At 56.4% G+C, this 21165-nt stretch overlaps 12 protein-coding genes across 12 annotated transcripts; 6 read left to right on the top strand and 6 right to left on the bottom strand.

Annotated features, from left to right (window-relative positions):
• Positions 1-355: 355 nt before the first annotated feature.
• Positions 356-2068, top strand: PHSY_002140 (hypothetical protein; the record flags this gene model as incomplete). The annotated part of the gene is made up of 1 exon (XM_012332764.1): positions 356-2068. One exon carries the CDS (start codon positions 356-358, stop codon positions 2066-2068), a length of 1713 nt encoding a protein of 570 aa, XP_012188154.1.
• Positions 2069-2325: 257 nt separating this feature from the next.
• PHSY_002139 (hypothetical protein) lies at positions 2326-4347 on the bottom strand (the record flags this gene model as incomplete). Its single annotated transcript, XM_012332763.1, has 1 exon — positions 2326-4347. One exon carries the CDS (start codon positions 4345-4347, stop codon positions 2326-2328), a length of 2022 nt encoding a protein of 673 aa, XP_012188153.1.
• Positions 4348-5017: 670 nt separating this feature from the next.
• Positions 5018-5746, top strand: PHSY_002138 (hypothetical protein; the record flags this gene model as incomplete). Its single annotated transcript, XM_012332762.1, has 1 exon — positions 5018-5746. The coding sequence occupies one exon, from the start codon at positions 5018-5020 to the stop codon at positions 5744-5746; it is 729 nt and encodes a 242-aa protein (XP_012188152.1).
• Positions 5747-6067: 321 nt separating this feature from the next.
• On the bottom strand, positions 6068-6832 carry PHSY_002137 (hypothetical protein; the record flags this gene model as incomplete). Its single annotated transcript, XM_012332761.1, has 1 exon — positions 6068-6832. The coding sequence occupies one exon, from the start codon at positions 6830-6832 to the stop codon at positions 6068-6070; it is 765 nt and encodes a 254-aa protein (XP_012188151.1).
• A 539-nt stretch (positions 6833-7371) lies between these two features.
• Positions 7372-8271, top strand: PHSY_002136 (hypothetical protein; the record flags this gene model as incomplete). Its single annotated transcript, XM_012332760.1, has 1 exon — positions 7372-8271. The coding sequence occupies one exon, from the start codon at positions 7372-7374 to the stop codon at positions 8269-8271; it is 900 nt and encodes a 299-aa protein (XP_012188150.1).
• A 371-nt stretch (positions 8272-8642) lies between these two features.
• On the top strand, positions 8643-9343 carry PHSY_002135 (potential mitochondrial complex; the record flags this gene model as incomplete). Its single annotated transcript, XM_012332759.1, has 2 exons — positions 8643-8931; positions 9243-9343. The coding sequence occupies 2 exons, from the start codon at positions 8643-8645 to the stop codon at positions 9341-9343; spliced, it is 390 nt and encodes a 129-aa protein (XP_012188149.1).
• Positions 9344-9526: 183 nt separating this feature from the next.
• On the bottom strand, positions 9527-12445 carry PHSY_002134 (hypothetical protein; the record flags this gene model as incomplete). Its single annotated transcript, XM_012332758.1, has 1 exon — positions 9527-12445. The coding sequence occupies one exon, from the start codon at positions 12443-12445 to the stop codon at positions 9527-9529; it is 2919 nt and encodes a 972-aa protein (XP_012188148.1).
• A 494-nt stretch (positions 12446-12939) lies between these two features.
• Positions 12940-14451, bottom strand: PHSY_002133 (phosphoglycerate mutase; the record flags this gene model as incomplete). The annotated part of the gene is made up of 5 exons (XM_012332757.1): positions 12940-13177; positions 13293-13397; positions 13517-13704; positions 13826-14299; positions 14401-14451. 5 exons carry the CDS (start codon positions 14449-14451, stop codon positions 12940-12942), a joined length of 1056 nt encoding a protein of 351 aa, XP_012188147.1.
• A 538-nt stretch (positions 14452-14989) lies between these two features.
• On the bottom strand, positions 14990-15910 carry PHSY_002132 (hypothetical protein; the record flags this gene model as incomplete). Its single annotated transcript, XM_012332756.1, has 1 exon — positions 14990-15910. One exon carries the CDS (start codon positions 15908-15910, stop codon positions 14990-14992), a length of 921 nt encoding a protein of 306 aa, XP_012188146.1.
• Positions 15911-16450: 540 nt separating this feature from the next.
• On the bottom strand, positions 16451-17575 carry PHSY_002131 (hypothetical protein; the record flags this gene model as incomplete). Its single annotated transcript, XM_012332755.1, has 1 exon — positions 16451-17575. One exon carries the CDS (start codon positions 17573-17575, stop codon positions 16451-16453), a length of 1125 nt encoding a protein of 374 aa, XP_012188145.1.
• Positions 17576-17959: 384 nt separating this feature from the next.
• Positions 17960-18169, top strand: PHSY_002130 (hypothetical protein; the record flags this gene model as incomplete). Its single annotated transcript, XM_012332754.1, has 1 exon — positions 17960-18169. One exon carries the CDS (start codon positions 17960-17962, stop codon positions 18167-18169), a length of 210 nt encoding a protein of 69 aa, XP_012188144.1.
• Positions 18170-18787: 618 nt separating this feature from the next.
• On the top strand, positions 18788-20602 carry PHSY_002129 (hypothetical protein; the record flags this gene model as incomplete). The annotated part of the gene is made up of 1 exon (XM_012332753.1): positions 18788-20602. The coding sequence occupies one exon, from the start codon at positions 18788-18790 to the stop codon at positions 20600-20602; it is 1815 nt and encodes a 604-aa protein (XP_012188143.1).
• Positions 20603-21165: the final 563 nt, after the last annotated feature.

Genomic DNA, 21165 nt, shown 5'->3' with positions numbered 1-21165 from the left:
CAGGGTTCCTCCGCGGTCACGAACTTGGGCAGCAGGGGTGCTGGTCACGCGCATGGGCCAGGGACACTGGAATTGTGCCTAGATGGGCTCTGGTAGAAGCGGCACAGAACGCTGCTGCGCATGCATTTCACTTTTTTTGTGCTTCCGCGCGCGCACTAAGCCAAAGAGTAGGAAAGATACGGAGCGATTTCAGGGTCCAAGAAAGCTCACACCTCACACCTCACATCCTTTGCTTCACTTCCGCTCCTGATCTGTTCTCACAGATAGCGAGCTCATCGTAGTAACACAGCCGTCTTCACGACTCCTTGCCGGTCATCTTTCTCTGACGCATCTAACCAGCGTCGCTACCATCGAAATGTCGTCCAGCAACGACAGCGAGTCGTTCGACACTCTTTCCCTCGCCGAGACAGACGGCCTGTCTGATTTCGAGCTGGTCGACGTCGACAACGACGACGTACGCTTCCTGGCTTCGTCGTCCATCGGCTCGGACGCTGCCAGCATGGCTTCCGACGTCGAAACCACTCCACCGAGTCCGCAGATGGACGCTTCTCACTTTCATTTCCCCGATCCTGCTTCGGTCTTTCAAGACGAACAGCTCAGCCTCGAGTCCAGCTCGCTGTACACCCTCTTGGCGCCGTCTGAGCACAACCAACAGACCGAATCGCTGCAACCGAGCCACGAAAACAAGGCACAGGCATCGACACAGCCTATGCACTCCGCTGCCGCATCCATCGTCGACCTTGGCATCATCGAAAAGATGGAGTTCTTGCGTGAATCTGAGCACAAGCAGGCCGGCCCCTCGCAGCCGCATCGCAGAGCCGCAGCTGTGGCACCCAAGGCTGTTTGGCTGGTGGCTTTGGTCGCAGCCATGCTTCTCGGCTTCAAGTCGAGCTCCCTTCTTGGTCTCTCGCCCCGAGCCCACATCGCACAGTACGAATCAATCGCAAAGTTCGCTACACCTTCGCAGCACCCGCTCACCAACGCCGCCGTCCTAGCGACCCGACCCGCATCCTCTCTGGGCGTAACGTCCAGCCCATCTGCTTCCAGCCTTGCCACCAACAAGACGACCAAACAAGCTCGCGCCTACGCCATTCCTGGTTGTGCGGTCCAGAAGGCCGATCCTGCAACCAAGGGCCTCACCGTTTTTACCCCGTCTTGGTCCCACTCGAGCAAAGTCCGCGATCCAGTCAAGTCCTCGAACCTTGGCAGCAAGAATGCCAGAGCAAAGCGGTACGCCGGATTTGCGGGTCAACTGGCTTTCAATCTGCACCCTGACTCGCCTGTCTTCCCATCGCTGCCGCGTTCCTCCTACCTCGACAACGCCACCACCACGACGTGGGCCTTTTGGCTGGCACGGCTCGACGATGTGTACGAGCGTTCCCTGCGACCTGCCATCTCAGCAGCCAAGGACCAAATTTTCGAGGCGGCGCGACTCGTTCAGCAGTATCATCGGGATCAAGTGCTGCCAACCTATGCCTGTTTGCGCCAACATGCGCTCATTGCAGCCCAGCGAACTGCCGAGGTTACCTCGCACTACAACCAAGACCAAGTTCGTCCCGCTTTCGCCTTTGTGCGCGGGCACGCAGCCAAATCTGCGCAGCGCTCCGCAAAGTACCGCGAAAAGGTCATTCTACCCGCGTTGGCACAATTCCGTCGTCAGGCCGCTGATGCGGCAAAGTCGACTTCCGAGGAGCTGCATAAGGCGGCAAAGCGAACAGCCCGCATGACATCGCAGTACAGCGAGCAACAGCTTCGCCCGGCGTTTGCCTCGATATACCAGCAAGCAACCGAGGCTGCACAACACACGGTCGAGTATCGCGAGAAAGTCGTCGCCCCGGCCCTCGCACAATTCCGCCTGCAGGCCATTGACGCGGCCAAAACCACCTCAGAGGGGCTCAACAAGGCGGGCAAGCGCTTCTCCGATGAAGCGGGTCCGACTGTGCAGCAGTTCAAAGAGGTCGCTTACGTCAACTTGGAAGCTCTTGGCGTCGATGAGTACGTCGGGTTCATGTTGACCAGTCTCAGGGCGGCCACGCAGAGTCTGCGCAGCACGAAGCAGAGCATTTGACGACCCAACAGCCGCTTTTCCTTGTCCCGAAGCCCCGTTGCCTACTTGTAAGAAGTCAAAGGCCGACTCTCTTACGCCCAGATCGATCCTCATCCGCTGTAGCTGTGTTCCACCATGTAAGATACCTCCTTCGCTCTGCACGTCCCATTTCATCCATTCTTGCTGTGTTCACACCATCGCTGAACGGTGTGACGACACGGAAGGGATCCGAAGCTGACTTAGGCTGAAGTGATTGAATATTTCGCTAGAAGAAGAGCTCACGTCTCATCCGCAGCTACTCCTGTCTGCGATTTCGGCTTGATCTCGGCGTCGGCAGGATCGTTGTCGGAGTCGCTTTGCCTTGACTTGGACGTCTTGAGGTGATCTGAATGGTGGGCAAACCCATGCCTCTTCTTGTCGGCTTCGTGCAACTTGGCGGCTTCCTCCTTGCGTTGCTGGATCTGGATGCGCGTCTCGGCCTCGCGTTCGAGCGACGTATGCGGGATGACGGTCGGACCAGCTTTGGATCCTCTGCGCTGCAGCTTGGGACTGCCATCGCTGCTGGACGGCGATTTAGGACTCGGGTGGCTCGTATCCTCGGCTCGCGTGGTACGAGGCGGCGTGGACGGTTCGGATGCCTTCACCGCCGCAACGATAGCAGCTGCTGGCGTATCCGTCGATGGTTGATCCGCACTTGGATCGGCTTCAGCCTCGTTGTCCGGCGTGCTATCGTCGCCATTGTCAGCTTTGTCATCGGCAATGTTCGATTCGGAAGGAGCATCCTCGCCTGCGTTTGAGACCTTTTCGATCGAGGCCTGGTCAAGGCGCATGTGTCGGGCGCGGACAGATTCGACCACGTCTCCCTTGCCCCGTGGCAGAGCTGGCAGCTTGAGTCGCTTGCGCGCCACCATGACGGGGGCGGATGACTTTTGCACGAGGTAGTGCGAGGTCGAGCCGAGCAAGATGCCTTTGAGCGAACCCAACCCTCGCGAACCTACGACGACCATGGTCGGTTCGTAAAAGTCGATGAGATCGAGCAGCATGTGGCGTGCGTTCTTGGCATGGATGGCTTGACAGGAGATCTTGACTTCGAGCCTGGTACGCTCGAGCAAGTGGGTGGCCTGCTTGGCAAGCACCGATGCCATGGCTTGGCGGATGCGCTGGTGTTCCATCCTGGCCGAGACTTCCTCGTGCTTGGGATCGAGAGCGTCGAGCTTTGTATCGGTTTCCATCACCGAGACCACGAGCATTTCGTCGCCGTCCCTCAAAACGGTGCCTATGGTCCACTCTACCGCATACGAAGATTCCTCGGAACCATCACTGGCCACAACGTAACGCTTTGGTCGTTTGCTGGTTTTGGCAGCAGCATCGGCGTCGCCGTGGTTGATGGTGATGGTACAGCGGTTACGCTCGAAGCGTGGTCTTGAAAGGTCGAGCGAAAGCATCTTGGAGCCGCGGCGCTGGACAAAGGTGGACACCTGGTCTTCGCTGAGGACGACATTGGGTGCGGTGAGGTGTTCGTCATCCCTTTCGAGGTCTTCGTCTTCGTAGGTCTCGAAGTGGGGAGGGCCGTCTTCGGACTTGGGAGCGTTCCAGTGCTCATGAGAGGTGAGACATTCTGCATTGTAGATGGTGTTGTCGAGCAGTACCGGATCAATGTCATCGACGTCTTCCTCATCGTCGTCATCCTGGTCGGCCTCGCTGGTGGAGAGGTGCTTGATGTCGTCGTCGGATACATCCGAGCCGTCATCCGACTCAACGTCGGCCTCGGCTCCATGATGATCATCGTGAAGCTGTGTAGACGATGCAATGCTCGCGGATGAGCCCGATTTTGGTAGATGCGTGTCGTGCTCGTTTTGCGAGGCAGGATGGCGGCGTCGATGAGAGTGAGGTATCGAGGCGTCGAGATCGTCCTCGTCGTCAGGACTGAAGAAGGCACTATTGCGTGGAGTGATACCGGAGGCAGAGCTCATGACGGACTCGGTGTCGCTATCCTTGTCACGTTCGCTTCTACTGCCGGCCTCGGATCCAGTGTCGTCCTCGCCATTGATCTTGAGGCGATTTGCTGAGGACGAGCGCTTCTTGGATCCGAATCGGAAAGGCGACAAGCTGCGCCCGGACCTCCCAAACGCGCTCAGACGGTTGGATTTGCGCTTCGAACGCTCGTCCTCTTGTCTCGATGATGAGACAGAAGAGGCGGCGGATCGGCTTTGACGCGAATCGATCGAGCTGCCATCGTCGATTTTCAGGTGGTCATTTGCAGAACGAGGAGTCTGGTGCGGGGCGCCCACCGCGATCATGGATGCGAACGCCGACGAGAGCGTTTGATTGGCCTTGTCTCTGTCTTTCTCGCTCGACGAGATCGAGATGGATGGAGTGCGAACCATGGTCGATAGAGGCTCCTAGGACCGCCAATACAGTCCAGCGTTTGGCAACTGTCTTGGTTTCGTCCAATCTGCTTAGGCAGATGCGTTAAAGGATGCAGTGGTTTGTGCAGAACGAGCTTAGGGTATGATTGGCGTCAAAGTCGCTCCGAGAGGCACAGAGAATGCACCAGCGGGTCAGATGAGGTTGATGATACGAGCGGGAGGCGATACGGATTGCTTGGCACTCCACTTCGCTTTGGCAACGACTCGCAACCGTCGAGTGATGCCGACGCAGGCTCAGACGACACGGACAGCGCCAGAAATCGGAAGAAGCGACGGGCTCATCTGCCCCAGACACTGTATCTATCATGACGAGCGAGGACCTGCAGCGTTTAAAATGAATTTATTGGCCCGAGACAGAGAGATGCTAACAGAGTTCATTATTCGAGAGACTGGCCTTGGCACCGCTCGGACCTTGTCGCAGGGTCCAAACACTCGACGTCCTTCCCTCTGCCTCTCCCTTCGACCTTCACCACTTCTCAGTCACGGGCGTACCCATAATATAGCTTGCTAAGAAAAGATGGCATCCGCAAGCCCATCCTCTATGCCCTCGACCCCGACGTCACGGCCTAAGCAGGACAAAAGACGGGCCGCCAACCTCTTGCGCGACTACTATGGTCTCTCTTCGGATGCGACCCAGACACCCGAGTCCCCGGCTGCTCCGACAGAGGCAAAAATCGACATACAATCGCTACTACGCTCCAGCAGCCTGAGTGTGCTGCTCGGCAAGGAGTCCGAGCTCATTGTCCAGATCCGCGAGCTAGATGGAGAGCGCCAAAGCCTGGTCTACAACCATCATCATGAACTCGTAGCAGCAAGCGACACCATTCGCAACATGAAGGTCAAGTCAGAGTCTCTCGATCCGTCGCTCGACTCGCTCAAGGCATCATTCGAGACCATGTCGACACTAGCTTCGAACCTTGAAGTACTGCGACGCCCTGCCACGGAGCATTCACCAGCTGCCGAGCTGTCAAAAGCGGACAGCGTCGACCCTCTACACGATCTCGAGCCCATAGTCACGCTTCCTACGACCCTCTCGGATTTGATCGAATGCCGTCACGATGCGGCAGAAGGAGCACCGCGTGACGAACCAGAGGCAAAAAGGGCAGGACTGGCGCAAGCAGAGCACTTGTGGGGCACGATGGAACCTGTACTGGCGGCCTGGACGGACGCCGGCGTAGCTGGAGTCCGCGAGATCGCAGCCGAATGCCGAACCTTGCTCAAGGATGGGCGCAAAGCGATAGGCACGCCAACTGCCGTTCGGACAACGTGATCGCAACGCCCACACTTCCCTCATTGATACCCCAGCACGGACGCGAGAAGCGTCGCCAGTACTTTGTCTCGCTCGACCGTGTTATTCATGTCGCCAGCAGCGAATCCATCTCCTTTTTCGGGGGCAGATGCGTGGTCAATTCATCGCCCGTCTCGTCTCTGCATTTCATCAACCGCTGATTTGAGAGGAGCGGCCTGCAGATGCTGCTTCTGCGACTACACAAGACGACGTCGCAGATACTTCCTTGAGAAGAGAAGATGTTACAATGATTCCATAACAAGTCTGGATGATATACACGTGACGGCATACCAGGCTGCACGTCTAATTGGGCTGGTTCACGCCGAGCTTCTTGGCCAGAGCTGCCAAGCGGTTGTGCTCGAGGATGTCCTCCTCCTCCCATGGGTAGCAGATCCATACGTCTCCAATGTCCTGCGTCGAATAGTATCGTACGCCTTCGCTGAGGCCATCGACGATCTTGTCCTCGCCCTTGGAGAGGTCTTTGGGAAGGATGGGCAGGTGACCACGCTTACCTCCAGCCTTTTCCTTGTTGTGCACGACAAAGATGGCGAAACGGGTGGGCGCAAGGTTGGAACGTTCCTCCGGAGAGAGGTTGGCAATGGCGTTCTTGACATCCTTGAGAAGTTCCGAGTAGGCATACTGCAGCGTGGTCCTCGAGTCGTCCACCTCGTCGACGATGAGCACGTTCTTGCCAAGCAAACCGCCGGCATCCTTGCCCTCTTCGATCTTTCCGGGACCCTTGTGGCCGCTGACGGTCTTGGCATCAAGCCATTGTGTGCGGACCACCTCGTTGCCAATCTGTCCTTCCGCGGTGCCTGAAACCTCCTCGTACAAGCTCAAGCCGATGGCCTGGATAGGGATGTTGCGCAGCTTGCTAGGGTCGAGCGCAGAAGGCTTCTTGAGGAACGTTCGCAATACACGAGCAGGGTAGAATCCACCACCGCCGATGGCGACCATGAGATCAGGGTCGAACTCGGTCTTGATCCTGCGCGCCGACTCGCCGATCTGGACATGGATATCCTCGTACGTGGGGCGGAAGTGGTCGTCCGGGAGTTGCTCGTGAGACATGACGGTGGCGTTGGTGGCGATGCGTTCGCGAAGGCAAGATCGTTCGAGTTGGTGTGGTGGACGAGAAAGGAAGTTGAGTCCGACGGTGGGTTTGACGTTGCAGTTGTGTACCTCCAATCAACGAACTTCGCACCCAGCAGACAACTTTTTTCTCTCCCTACACTCGTTCTCGCACTTGAGCGGCTGGGTATCCGGAACAGAGCTCTAAAACAAGGCTAAAATTTTCAGAAAGTCTTGGTCTCTGCATGACGTGCAGATGGGCCACAAGCAACAGCAGCTGACGCGCTGTCTCTAGCCAGTTCACGCCTGCAGCTGCTTGATTCCGCCATGCCATGTTGAAATCGCAACGAAATAAAAAGTAAAACAATCAAATACGCAAGACGCCGTGCTTTCTGAGCCCCAGCCTCGCACGGATGCCATCTTTCCCTGAGCGCCATCACCATGAGCGCAAAACGATCGTAGATGAACGCCTTCTGCCGCGTTTCGAACCTCATGCGAAGTGATACTCGAGTACCTGCGCTTCCCAAGCTGCCACGGTGATGGTCGTCGGTGACGATTCCGATGCCGACGTCGACGTCGACTCTCTGTTCGGCTCCGATGCCAGCCACGACGAGCTCGTTAGCGATGTTCGTGCTGGGCAACCGCCATTTGACGAGATTCCCGTAGCATCGCGGTCAGTGGTCGACATACCCGGAATGTATATGTTTTCCGACTTGCTGGCTCGCGAGCTCCACGACTGGGTCCTGCAACAGGTGTCAGCCTGCGGCTATTTTCATCTCGATGACAATGTCAAGAGCGAGGAGGCCAACGAGGCAGGGCAGGAGAAGGCGTATCGCAGGTCTCCGCGGAATCAGGCCATGCTCTTTGCACGATCGCTCGCGTCCTCGCCTTCTGCGATTCGCGCGCCACGACGGATTGGTGACCCGTCGTCTCCGGAGGAAGCGCCTGGCGACTGCGCAGGACTGCCAGCTTGGGCTGTCGAACTCATCTTGAAGCTTCGGACTGTCCTCGAGCTACAGCCCGAAGAAGACCTTCCCCGACGTGTCAAGGAGATGCTTTTTCCTGACGACCAAGTGCGCTCGCGCCAGCTCATCCTCAACCTCTACAATGGCGCAGAGGGCCTCGCCTCGCACGTTGATCTGGTCAATCGATTTGCCGACGGCATTCTGCTGTGCTCCTTCGGTCCCCACGGGACTGGCACCGTCATGGACTTTTCCCACAAGTTACACCCTTCCCAGCATCTCTTCCTGCCTTCAGGTTCGGTTCTGGTACTGTCTGGTGAGGCTCGCTACGGCTGGGAACATGGTATCACTGCTCGCGGGTACGACGTCGTACGCACAGCTGAAGACCCCCAAAGGACTGAAGTGCTGAGGCGATCGATCCGGCTCAGCATCACCATCCGAACCATGCTTCCTGGTGCCGATATTGTTGGAGAATGAGCACCGAAGCCACGGCAAGTACTCGACAGCGTAGAATCTTCTTGATGACCTGCGGACACTGTGTGGGCCCTGCACCGCTAGTCGCCGTTGCGGGTTGTGCTTCAGAAATCGAATTGCTTCTCGACTGCAGTCAGATGTGTGAAATCTGATCGGGAAAATGGTCAACTGTGAAAATCAGCGATGCGATTCACGTGATGACGATCTGTGAACAATCTCGAATTTGGCGGGTCGTGCGGGTGAGAAGCGCCCAAAGATTTGGCGAGTTGCGATGCGCACCTCGTCGACATCGGCGTTTCCAATTCATCTTCTGCACTCATCTCCATCTTCATCGCCGCTTCCAACGCTTTCTCTCTTCACACACACTCACCATCATGTTCGTCACACCGCTGCTGCGCAACGCAGGCGCATCCAGCTCCAAAGCTGCCACCGCATCCGCTTTCTCGCAGGCACACAAGTCGTACGTCAAGTCGCTCTACCGACGCTACCTCAAGAACTCGCTCGACTGGTGCATCCGTAGGGATGTATGGAGAGACCGTGCTATCGAGATTCGTGTCGCCTTTGAACGTAACCGCAACATCCGCAACCCAAGGGAGCTGGCTACTCTGTTCGAAAAGGCCGAGAAGGAATTGAAGCGAGTTCAGCATCCCGATCCACACCGACGTAAGTTTCCGCATCACTACCAGCAGAACGACCCAGCCTGGGCATCATGGCACCCGAAGAATCATCAGTGGAAAGGCTACAGCAACACAACTGCTGTCTGCTCACTGTTTGCAACACAAGGCACCGGTGTTTTCGTTGCACGAAGCTCAAGCATGTGGAGCCTTGCAACCATGATCCCCAAGCCAACCCATTCGATGCCGCGTGTCCAGCTGTCGCGCTTTGCAGTTCATTGCAGCTGCCAGCATCACCATGCTCCTGACACTGACGCAACGTTCTTTTTAATCTTCTACCTCGCTTTCATCTTACTGCAGCTGCTATGTTCGAAGATGGTACCAAATGGGAGCGCAACCTTCCACCTCCCATGTTTTCCGAAGCCGAGAAGAAGGCTGCTCTCGAAGCACAGCACCATTAGATCAAAGGCTTTGGCACGCAATTTTCGTAATCATCACCTCAATCACACATTTCCCGAGCGATTCAATGGAAGCGGATCCGTTTCGGACGGTTGATTGCAGCCACAGCATTTGCCAAAGACCACTCCGTGCGTCTGAAAAGAGGTGAACACAAACACGAACGTTGGTGGGAACAGGCGAGACGTTCAAAGAGCAAAGATCGACACACTGCCGACGCCCTTCGGCGTAGCTATGTACAGCCTATCCGCGTCCTCCTCGCCTCCTTGCTTTCCACTGCCAGCCCACACAGTCTCGACGATGGGACCATCCGCCAACCTCTCATCGATCAAGGGGTCCCGCGCATTCCTGATGTCCCACACCCTCACACGACCGTCCTCTCCACCATGCGCAAAGATGGCCCTTCTGGTCGGATGGAAGCTCCCCCTCCCTAGCGGCAGCGTCCCTTGAGAATCATTGAGCCATCCGAAAGATATCACTGGACGCGAGGTTGGGCCGTTGCGTCCCGTGATGTCGAACATGCGGAATTGGTCGTAATCGCGTCGTGCCAACACACCGAGCATGAGACGAGGATCAGGCGTGCATTCCAGATGAACAATGTGATCGCTCGTGTTCCACGAGAATCCCAGCGTGAGCGCCGCTAGGTCGTATCCAATCACGGTACCGATGGCGGCCGAGGCAAGAATGTTGGATCGCGATGACAGGTGTTGGAGCGCAACGATCGGTTTCGAATCGTGCAATGTGTGCAGCCGGAACGTCTCTGCTTTCGTCGAGCGCGACTGCCAATGCCAGTGGTTGACGATTCCGTCGATGCCGCCCGTCGCAAAGTCGATGGACGAGGCGTCTTTCGGATCGGTGCGAGGAAAGTGAGAGATGCTCGCCACACCCCACGCGTGCGGTCGCTCGTCGAGATGATACATACGATGAGTCCGCGCCGCATCGTCGACGGTGACGAGACTCACCTGACACGGATAGCCGTCGTGATTACCCAACCCAAGCGGCTTGTCGGTCGAGGAAGCGATGCCGCATACTTTTGACGTGAGGCGCGAAACGTCTTCGACCCTGTCGATGGGCAGGCTGGAGCTTTCTGCCTTGGCCTTCTTCACCAGATCCTGCGCTTGGAAGCGCATCATATGGCTCGGCAGATCGGCTTCGCTTCCCGGGGACCGATTGATTGGCTGCTCGGAGAACGTCACGATCCGTCCCTGTTCACTGACGCCAATAGCTGCATCAAATGCTGCGGCTCTGCTGCGGGCACGCGCCCGATCTTCCCCTTCCTGAGCAGAGCTGGCCACTGGCACGAAGAACTTCATCGACAGACCTCGAGCTCCATGGAAAATTCTCGCAACCTTATGTGAGAATGGTGCAGACCACTTTGACCCTGCCTCGTTTGAGCCAGAGGCCGAAGAAAGTGCTTCGGAGGAGCGTTGCCGCAAAAGGTCCCGCAATGGAATATCTTCGTCTGGGTCCGAATCGTCGCTGTCTAAGTGCTTTGATCCGCTAGCAAGATGGGAAAGGGTATCTGTGCAAGGCGCGGCTTCTTTTCGCTGCGCCAAAGGTAGATCGTCCTCGTCGTCGCTGCTCTCTACGGTTGCGCTCTCCTTGAACGGTCCACCCAAAGTGGCAGCAGGCTCACACCGGCTGATCAGTTCAGCCAAAGTATCCGACGCTCGCTCCGAGGCAGCTTGATAGGCGACGGGATCTGCTTTGACAGGCACTGACGACTCGTCTTCTGTCAATTGATCCAAATACTGGGCGAGCTCTTCGGCCTGTCGAGCTTCTTCGGCTTGTTGAGCTGCAAGCGAAGAGCTTTCGTACAGAAGGCGTGGATTGGACTGTTCCAGTGCCTCAGGCGATTTATTGACCATGGACAGAATGCTGTGCAGCTGGGCCAGGCTGGGTATGTTTGCACCCGAAGCAAGATCCTGCGCCTTTCGATTTGGTTGCGTATTGCCATGCATAGTTTGCTGTTGTCGTGCATGGCTAGGCGGCGGAGAAGGGGTGCGAACACCTTCTGATGATTGGGGCACGCCATTGGAGCTGTTCGGCCGCGCGGCTTGAAGGTGGGATGCGATGATCTCTGCATTGGTCGGGCGAGTGTTTTGCTGAACGTGCGCATCCGTTGACTTGGGCTTTCCGGTCTCTTCTCTCTTCACTCTTTTCGTCGGTGGCTGATCATTGGCATTTTCATGCCTGCTTCCGCCTTGGCTCGCTGCTTCGCTCTTCTGACGCTGCTCGAGTTGCTTTCGCTGCTCCTTCTGCCGCTTCTTCTCCAGTTTCGCGTTCCCTTCTAGCTTTCGTTTCTTCGTTACAGAAAGCATTTTAGGCTCTTGAGTCTTCGGCTGCTGAGGTCTTGGCGCGAGGTTTGTTTTCGGTTGTGCTGGTGTCTGAGCTTGTGACTGCGATGCGGCCGCTGAGTCTGACGGTGATTGTAGGATCGACCTCGAATGCGATAACGGACTTGCATGCGAGGTTCGATGCCTAAGACCGTCAATCACAGCCTGGACGTGCGATTTACTCTCAGTACGTGGTGGCGTTTGACCATTGAGGCTGGCCGGGGTCGGCCGTACTGGTAGAGGGCGATTGGTAGGTAGCTCCGAAGGCGGCCAACGTCGTGAAGCCGCTCTTGGCGGTTGCAACGACGCAGCTTGACTTGGCGGTCTAGGAAGTCTCATAGACTGACTCGATCTTGCTTTACCTATGGTTGGAGGCCCTGCAATCTCCCAAGGCTTCGTGCGAATCTCGTTTTCGTTGGGTTGTGCATCTTCTGACCGCAAAGCTGCTGACGGCGGGGCAGCTTTGCTGCGGTGCGGTGGGCGAGGCGGACGAGCTTGAAACGATGCGGTGCCAGATCTTGTCGAAGAGTTGTTGTTGAAGAGACGAGTGGTCCGCCCTGTCTGGGAAGGCATACGGTGTACTGGCGAAGGCGCTGCGTTGTGCGACCGCAAAGCTGAAGGTCCAGCCGCCGAATTTGATGTTGTGGCCGCTTGTGAGCTCCGCGACAGATTCTCGGCTGAGCCTGATCCCACATAGTGCGGAGACCGATTGGCACTGGAGCTTGACGAGCTTCGTGGTGCTGCTGGGTCGAAAGAGTTGAGCCAGCTCATAGAGTTGCTCGCGCTCTTGCGGCTTCAAGTGGCAATGCTCGGGGTGCTTGTTCAAACTTGTAACATGTCTTCTTGTGCCAACTTCGGATCAAGCTATCTGAGTTGGCAAGTGAGTTGATTGGGTGCTCTTTGCGGCTCTGCCACAACGATCTTCCGAAGGCATATGTCGATGAGAGGCGATCGTTGAAGGGAGGCAAGTTGATGGTGTTGCCTTGTCACGGAACCACTTGTACACTTTGCGACTCAGGGTCCTCCTTGCTCCTTGAAAATTGCTCCACACGACGCCTCGAAGAGCTCAAAAAAATACTTCGACAGCGCAGTGTGGGCCTCCGACTCCCGAAGTCTTGCCGCACGCAACCCAAGCTCGCTCGCACAACGAAACCACAGGCTTTGTCTTTGACGATGTCTTGCAGTCAAGAGTCAAGGGACAACGAGATGATGCTGTGCATGGACTTCGGATGCGTAGACCGAGGGGGATGGTGGAAAGCGGGCTGCTAAACAAAGCCGCCGCGCGACTCGAGCTCCTTCTTGCGGGCCTCTGCGGCTTGCAGACGCTTCTCCAGCTCCTGCAGTTCGTTTGTCTGCTCCATGAGCATCGATTGACGGTGGCGAACGCGATCCTCTATCCTTTTCAGGTCGGCGTCTTTGGAGGGGTTCGCAGCTGACGTCGTCGGTGCCGCCGATGCTGCCCAATTCTGAAGCGAGCCTGAATTGGAGATGGGGATGGCGGGGCTGCGCGGTCATGTGTGGCAGTCGATAGCATGAAGTCGTCACGCGGATCGACGAAATGAGTAAAGGGAAGTGGGAGGCCTTTCCGTCGTCAGTATACAGTCAGAGCCGAACACACCTCAATGAACGGACGATGAGGACGACGTAGGCTCGCACTGGTAGCAGAGTGAAATCTTGGCATGGCATTTGCTCATGGGACGCCGGAGCATGGCTCCGTGAGCATCTATATGGGGAACAGCGTTGGGATACGGGGCATTGCGCCACCGAAACGCACTTCAAGGCATGACCTTGGCGGTAGAAAAGGCGGCAACAGGGAAACGGAAGAGGGGAGGGGATGCTCACAGAGCAGAGTTTGCATTCGGGCCGGCACCAGGGGCGAAAACGCCCTTTTCGGCTGCAATGTCACCAGAAGTGGGTTCGACTGCTGCACCGCCGGTTGCGATGTCCTGGACGTGCACCAGTGGGCAAGCTTCGGTGTCGACCGATGCCGGGTCAAACTGGAAAAGTCGTACTTCGGCGTTCTTCCAGGGCTGTTCGTGAGTGATGAAGGGTCAGAGCATGGGCGAAAACAAGAATCGGTCAATCAGCACTTCTGTTCGTCGATCTAGCTGGACAACGGATGGCAAACATCTGTCATGTCATGACACGTACGTAAGCTTGACCAGTGATCCTGCGAAGGATGTCTCCGTGGGCCATGACGACGATATCTAGCTCGGGTCGGCTACGAAGGTATTGTCGCACCCACTGGGCACGCTTATTGAGCGAAGCCTCGTCAGCAGCATAGAAGCCCTGCTTGCTGGTCCAATCGGGCGTAAGCGGCGAAAAGTCAAAGCCTTGCAGCTCAGGGTCGCGTTCGATTACCTCTTTCGCCGAGCCAGTGTCGCAGGGAAAGTCGTTGCACTCCTGGAGCTGAGGCAGCAGCACGACCTTGCTCAAGCCGCCCAATCTCTCGATGGCTGGAGCGTAGCCGATCTTGGTGCTCTGCAGCGTACGTTTCAGTGCGGACGAGAGGATGACCTCTGCGCGCGACTGCAAGTCATGGGTGAGCGAGGGCAATCGGGCAGACTGCTGCTTGCCGAGTGGCGTCAGCGGCGCATCCGGGATTGAATAGTCGTCGGCGACGTTCTGCAAAGCCAAATGTGGCAGCGAACCAAGGTTGCCGGGAGGCAGTGGTCAGCAGATCAGCCACTTGTATATAGTCAAGATCTCGACCACTCGTCACTTACATGCTCTGCCTGCGAGTGTCGCGTCAAGTAAATGCGAGATTGCGGAGCCATAGTGATCGAGACCGATGTTGATGTGCTGTAGCAGTATGTCTAGCGGGGTTGGGATCAGACGTCGGGGATGTGGGATTCTTGCAGTCGTTCGTCGTGGTCTGAGGGACAGGTGAATCAAGGCTAGTCTAGTCGAATACCGAGACCAACACTCGCTGCCACCCTCTTCCGTCTTTTTCGCCGTCAGCAACGTGCACAGCAACAGTCCGTTCGGGCCGCAGTTGCACGAGAAAGGCGTGACGTGCGTCAACCGGCGAATTTCAGTCGGAATTTATGCACACTTGCCTCCTGACGCATTCTTGGCCAGCTCCGAAGAAACAATGAATGCACACGGACCACCTTGAATTCACCAAATCGAGCCGCGGAACCGGAATGGACTCTCTCCAAGCTGTCTGAGAGCATCGCCAACTCGATCCTTCTTCTTCCCGGTCATCTTCGCTTTGGTGGGGTGTGCGATTCGAAGACGCCCACACGCGTGTACCGATAGGCGGATGCACTCAATCGTCGCAAGACACTAGTAATGTACACGGTGGCGGCGGACTCAATGTGAGCCTCTTGATGTTGACGCGACGCCGCGCACAGGATCCCACACCTTTCCTTCCTTGGCCCACCGCCAAACGAGGTATGCTCGAAGCTCCTTGTCGAGCGGCATGACCGTCTTCCATTCGGCCTCCATGGCCTCTACATTTCGTGACATCGATGGCAGAGCAGGGGCGAGCTGCGTTCCGGAAGCTTCAGCTTCCACTGACACAGTGTCGAACGGACTTACCGGTTTCGCACCTCGCAATCCGACGCTAGCGCCCCCGCCCGCCACAAAGATCCTCCAGCTGTCGATTGCGTAACGTCCTACTCCGGGATAGATACCGATCGGTGAATCCGGTGCCGTCCTGTCTCGACTTTTGAACAGATTGCTCTCGTTGTAGGGGATCTCGACCATGGTCTGAGCCATGCTGACCAGTCGTCTTGCACGAATGTTGTGGAGTCCGATGGGTTGGAGCAAGTCGGTCAGCTCGACAATGTTGGCTCTCGCCAGACTGTGCTCGTCGGGCCATCGTTTGAGCAACTCCCAGAACACGGGCATCGCCGCCCTTCCTTTGGTCTGATTGAGAAGGCATGTTGCCACAAGCAGCCGGAACACGTTCGGCGTCACAATCTCCTGGATCAAGCCATAGAAATTGGCCTGTCTAGCCAGCCCGTGCACTCGTTCTACTTCAGGAAGGAGTGGTGGATCGTTCGCCTGCTCGATCTTGCAGCCTGTCCGACGCTTCGATCTGGAACCACGCCCCTTCCTTGCGGCGCTACGTTCTAGGTGTGCTTCGTCTGAGCCTGTGGCGATTTTGATAGGGCGAGCGTGGGATGTCGACCCTTCAGGCTCGACATCCTTAGAGGAGAAGTACGGTGAGGTCCGTTGAAGAATCCTCGTGCTGCGCCTCACTGGCTGTTGCGGAGACCTTTTCTTCATCCTTGCTTTTGCGCTCGGCGAAGTGCAACCCTCAGGTGGGTGGCCCCGGTTCTTTCGCTTGTCGACTCAACCTAGCCCACCCTCCGACCCTGTTATCTGTGGTGGGGAAGCTGTTCGTATGAGTCCGTGGGCCCGCGCTTTTGACTCCTGACTGCTGCCACTGGTGGCCGTGGTGACAGACAGGACACACAGTTGTAGCAATAGCATCTCGAGAACGTAAGCAAGTGGCAAAATGAATTTGTGATGGCTGCACGCGAAAACGGAATCGAAATAAACCCTTGACAATATCAAATCTTGTCCTTTCCTTCGTATTTGCTTACTGACTCGGAGACAGCCAGCGAGATCGCCCAAACCAAGCGTCCTTCCGGTTAGCAACGCACTCGCTAGCCGTGATGCTCCCCTAATGGCTTGCACACCACACCGAACAGCTCCCGTGGTGGCATACAGGCGATCGACGATGTGAATATTGAACATGGTGGGGTCGTAAAGAGCGTCAGAGCACCGAGCACCAAACACAGAGTCAGAGATAGAGCAGTGCCATCACGGCTCGAGAGGAGGTTCGCTGGCGGCGAGATTGCACTGTCGGAAGATTCGAACCTCTTCTGGCAGGAAGGATCCAGTGACAGAGTGCAATACTCCGTGATTGTTGAAGAGCGCCAGATCGCCCTCGTCCCAGTCCACAGCATACACGAGATCAGGTGCAATTCCTGGCCTTTGCAGCCTATGAACGATCTCGCGCACCTTTTCAAGGTCGTCGATCACGCTACCGTCCTCAAGATGAAGTTCCTGCACGGCAGAGGGGTGCACCTGCAGCGCCAATTTGCCGGTCTTCGGATTCTTCCAGCACATGGGATAGATCTTGATCATGCTGTCATCGATCTCTGGAAGGCTGGAACGTTCCAGTTCTAGTCCTTCGCTGACCATGCCGAGCCCGTCAGGGCGCGATTTGGCATTGGCCATCCACGTATAGGGATGCGGCGCATATGACACTTTCGTCCCACGCACAAATTTCTTGTCTTCTTCGCTCAGCAGGTCGTACATCTTATACGAACTTGCGAAGACCGTGGAGCCTCGGGGCACCGAGAGCACGTCTCCGCTGCCATCGTCGTAGCAGAGGAGTTGATTCTCGGTCTTGGGCACCCTGACGGCAAGCAAGCTGGTCACTTTGGGAGGATCGAGACCGTAGAGCGCAGCATCGATATGCCATCGATAGAACCTGGTCGCAGTGCGGTCTTCTCTCTCGGGAACTGGATCGCGATGGAAGCTCCGGTGATGTGGGTGCTTGAGCTGTATGTTTTCAAGTCCTTCGAAGCTGGCTACGTGGCCGTTACCGATCACCTGTACTTGGGGCTGATGCGGTATGGTCTTGAGGTCGGGATGAAGCACGCTCTTGGCACCAACGGCTTTGCCATGTCCATAAACGTCCGACTCGGGATCGAAGAGCCGTGTCAGATGGTATTGCGCCTTTGGAGACAGACTCGCTTGATCCTTGAATACAATGAGCTGATGCGTGTAGAGCGCATTGCAGATGACGTCAAAGTCTGCGGCAGAAATGTTTTCGAGGTCTGCATTGCACAATTGGGCACCGAAATCCACCCTTGAACCAGTTGGGACAGGCAAAGGATGCACCGTGATGACGGAGTCTGTTGAAGGCGGCTCGGACATTTGGTAAAAGGAGAGAGAATGCAGGTGTCGATAGCGGGACGAGTGGTGGATCAATGCGATTCACGAAGTTTTGCCACTATATACAATACGTTCGAACGTTGGACATGTTGCGCTGAGGGCAATCTCGCGGGAACGGGATACCTCCTTTGGTCTCTGTTACGACGACACGATAAGATCCAGGTGACGACCAAAGTTCCGCATGACGGGACAAAGCCGTCGAAAATACCAAAAGTATTCGGCTGCCTCCGAGGATTCGAGATTCGAGATTGATAAGAGCGATAAGATTGTTTGAACGGCGATCTCCGCGCGGGATAAAATATACGACTGGGCGCATGTTGGTCCCGAGCGTCCGCGGTGTTTCCGAGCCACGATCCCGAGAACCCGATGAACCGCTGTCGCGTGCGCATGCACAGCGCTATATCGTGGTCTGCTCCTAGTGGACAAAGCTCGCCCTGTCGGAAGCGTATTGGCGACGCTCCACACTTTGAACTTCTCGACCGAAGGTCACCTAGATTGTCTACTGTCGGGCTACGCGTACAGGAATACGCGGAAGCAAGACGCAGTTCCGAGACCCCGGTGACGGGGCCCCCATAAATCAAGGCTCCGTCCCAGAGACTTGGTACCACAACGTCAAAAAAAATCTCGGAATAGACAGTGGGAATGGAACGCGCAAGGAAATCGAAACGGCTAAGCGCAACAGATACTTTGACGGCTCGGTTCTGGACGGTCTTATAGAGTACTCGACGAACCCTAGGGGATGAATGCCTTGTCGAGGATCTCATCACAGAAGCCACGGTTCGAGACAAGGTCGCTGTCGCTGTTGTTCCTGAACGGCATCGACAGGCTGTCCAGCAGTGTCCTGTCCACGAGGCAAGCATTGTATGCGAGCAAAGACAATCGGCTAGCTTGGGAACCGGGCGTTTGAGCCTTTCCGATGTTAAGCCTTGGGATGGTGCCCGGACCAGACACCACCACGCCGCGGGATGGGTTCCGCACACAGCTTCCCAGGGCCGCAGTTTGAAACGCGCCAGGTCAAGGAAAAAGGCTAATCACCTCGGCTAGCTTCGATTAGGCCTGGTTTCAAAGCCACCAATTAGGCCCCGGAATGGTGATTTGGTATGGTACGGGACAGCGGACATCAGGTGGGTAAACCCCGCTTCCTTCCGGACGGCCATCTCGGGCACCCGACTTTCCCCTTGATACGGTCGCGCCATGATGACGCCAAACGAACATCGTGGATCCGTCGCTTCGGCAGATTCGTCGCTGACGACGCCTCATGCACATCTACCCCACCATCTCAAATACGGCCATGTGGTTGCTTCCGGGTTCTTGCCCGACGATTCGGACGACGACTCTGCCGGTGACAACAACAACGACAACAACCGTTCACCCGAGACCAACGATGCCGCCAGCGCTCTAGCCGGCGCAGACAGCCTCAGCCTTGCTGCTTCTACGTTGTCCGGTGTCTCTTCGTCGCCGACAAAGCAAGGCCTCGATGCAAAGGCACGCAAATGGCGATCCATGGAGCGACAAGATGCACGAAATCGAGCCCTGCACGAGCAACGACGATACCTTTTCCGTCGACCACGCGCACTCCAGTACTTTCGCGGCAACATCCTCGTCCGATCGGAGGAAGAACGGTCCTCTCACCGATTGGAGCTGTTTTTTGATCTGGTGTTTGTCGGTCTCATTGCCACGTTGGCCGAGGAGGCGATCCACGAGCACAACGGCGATGCCGTTGTGCGGTATATCCTGACGTATACCGCTGCCTGGATGATTTGGAACTACATGCGCGAAGTGTTCAATGCGTTTTTTGTCGACGACCTGCCGCAGCGAGTGTTGGTGCTCGCGGTGATGGCTTGTTTGGTGGTGTACGGAAACAATGCGCCTGCAGCCGAAAAAAGCATGCACGAATCAGGCGCTCGGGCTACTGCCGTTGGTTCGTACCTGTTGGCAGGAGGACTCGTGTTTGGTATCCTGACCTTCTACAGCTTCTATATTTGCCAGTATCGCATCCAGATCCGGTCGCAGGCATTTGTCTGGTTGGTGGTGCTCGGTATTTGGATCGGGAGCATCTTTGTTTCCGTCGAGGCGTGCATCGCGATGGTGGTGGTGGCATTGATGCTCGAGTATTCTTCGTGGATGTTTTTCTACAGTCCTCTCTTCAAAAGGTTGGCCAAGCTGCGCTACTCTTCGGCAGTGGCCATCGAACATGAGATTGATCGTTTTACCGATTTTGTCACTCTGGTTCATGGCGAGTTTCTGTACAGCGTCATCTCGGGTCAACCTGCAGGTCATGGGATGCATTCGGGTGTTGCAAGGATCATTCTCACCGTCATCATCGCTTTTGTGCTCCACGGCATCTACTGCTGTGGAGCCGGAAGCAGATCAATCACGCATCCAATTCGACGCGATATGCGCCATGCGATACCGTACTTTGCGTTGCATCTTCCTCTCGTATCCGCCATCACCTTGTGCGGCGATGCTACGGCCGAGTTGGTCAAGGAGAACGAGGTGGCTCAGGGCATCCGCTGGATCTTTTCCGCCACCTACGCCATAGGAATGGTCTCAACAGCGTTGCTCGTCATGATGGAAAAGGAACACGATGCACCCGGCGAGCTGTTCTTCTCGAAACCAATCAGGATTGCGCCGAGGTTTGTAGCAGCGATTGTGGTGTTGCTGTTGCCATTGGCAGAGCAGCAACATGTCAACTCGACGGCCTTGTTGGGCATCGCTGCGGCGTTGGGGGCAGCGTCGTGGTTGTGGCAAGAATTTGGCGCGCTGGATGGACCCAATGCCGCTTGGTACCAGCACGGTACGAGCGAGACTCAGGATTTTGCTGGAGCAAGACGGTGGAAGGGTTTCCCAACTGTGGTCGAGCCCGGAGCTTGGATCCTTGATTCCACCAAGCAGCGTGGACGCACAGCAACTTTTGTGCAGCAACAGGAATCGGATTCCGCCCCGAAGGAGGCGAGTGCGGAGGCCGTCCCAGAGGAAACAGCAATGAGGTCGTCGAAGGTTGACTGAATTCCGCGAGTTCACATTTCCGTCAGGGCCAACGTCTAGTATCACCAATCTTGCCAAGAATCCAGCCATTATCTTGCCTATCGCATTGCGAGCGTAGGTACGCTCGAGCTTTCCTAAGACAAAAGATCGCATGTCTTTTTTCAGGCTGTGAGAGAGAGAGGAACAATAACAACAAGATATAAAGCTAATCGAACAGGACCAAGAGAGTGTGTGGTTTGTTTAAAGATGGAGGAGCTGGCTGATGTCGCCGCCGGTAGCATCGCCGTTGCTGAACTGGGCGCCGCCGAGGATAGAAGTGATGCCGTTTCCGCCAATCACCTTGTCGTTGGTCTCGAACGACGACGTGCTGCCGCCGTGCGAGTCCGCGTTACCCAGCTGGGTGCCCTGACTCAAGGCAGAGGGGATGTAACGCGCGTTGAGTTTAGCCGTCTTGTCGTTCAGGGTAGCCACCTGCGCGTTCTTCTGAGCAACATCCACAACCTGGCTGACAGGCCCAGGTGCACACCGCCTTGCAAGATCTCCTTCTGTCCCACCCAAGCGGTGCGGTGATGGTTTTCTGCAAG

Source organism: Pseudozyma hubeiensis (genome assembly GCF_000403515.1).
Source record: "Pseudozyma hubeiensis SY62 DNA, scaffold: PHS22, whole genome shotgun sequence".
NCBI classification, from domain to species: Eukaryota; Fungi; Basidiomycota; class Ustilaginomycetes; order Ustilaginales; family Ustilaginaceae; genus Pseudozyma; species Pseudozyma hubeiensis.
Note: the sequence above shows the minus strand (reverse complement) of the source record. Positions and strands in the feature narration are given on the sequence as shown.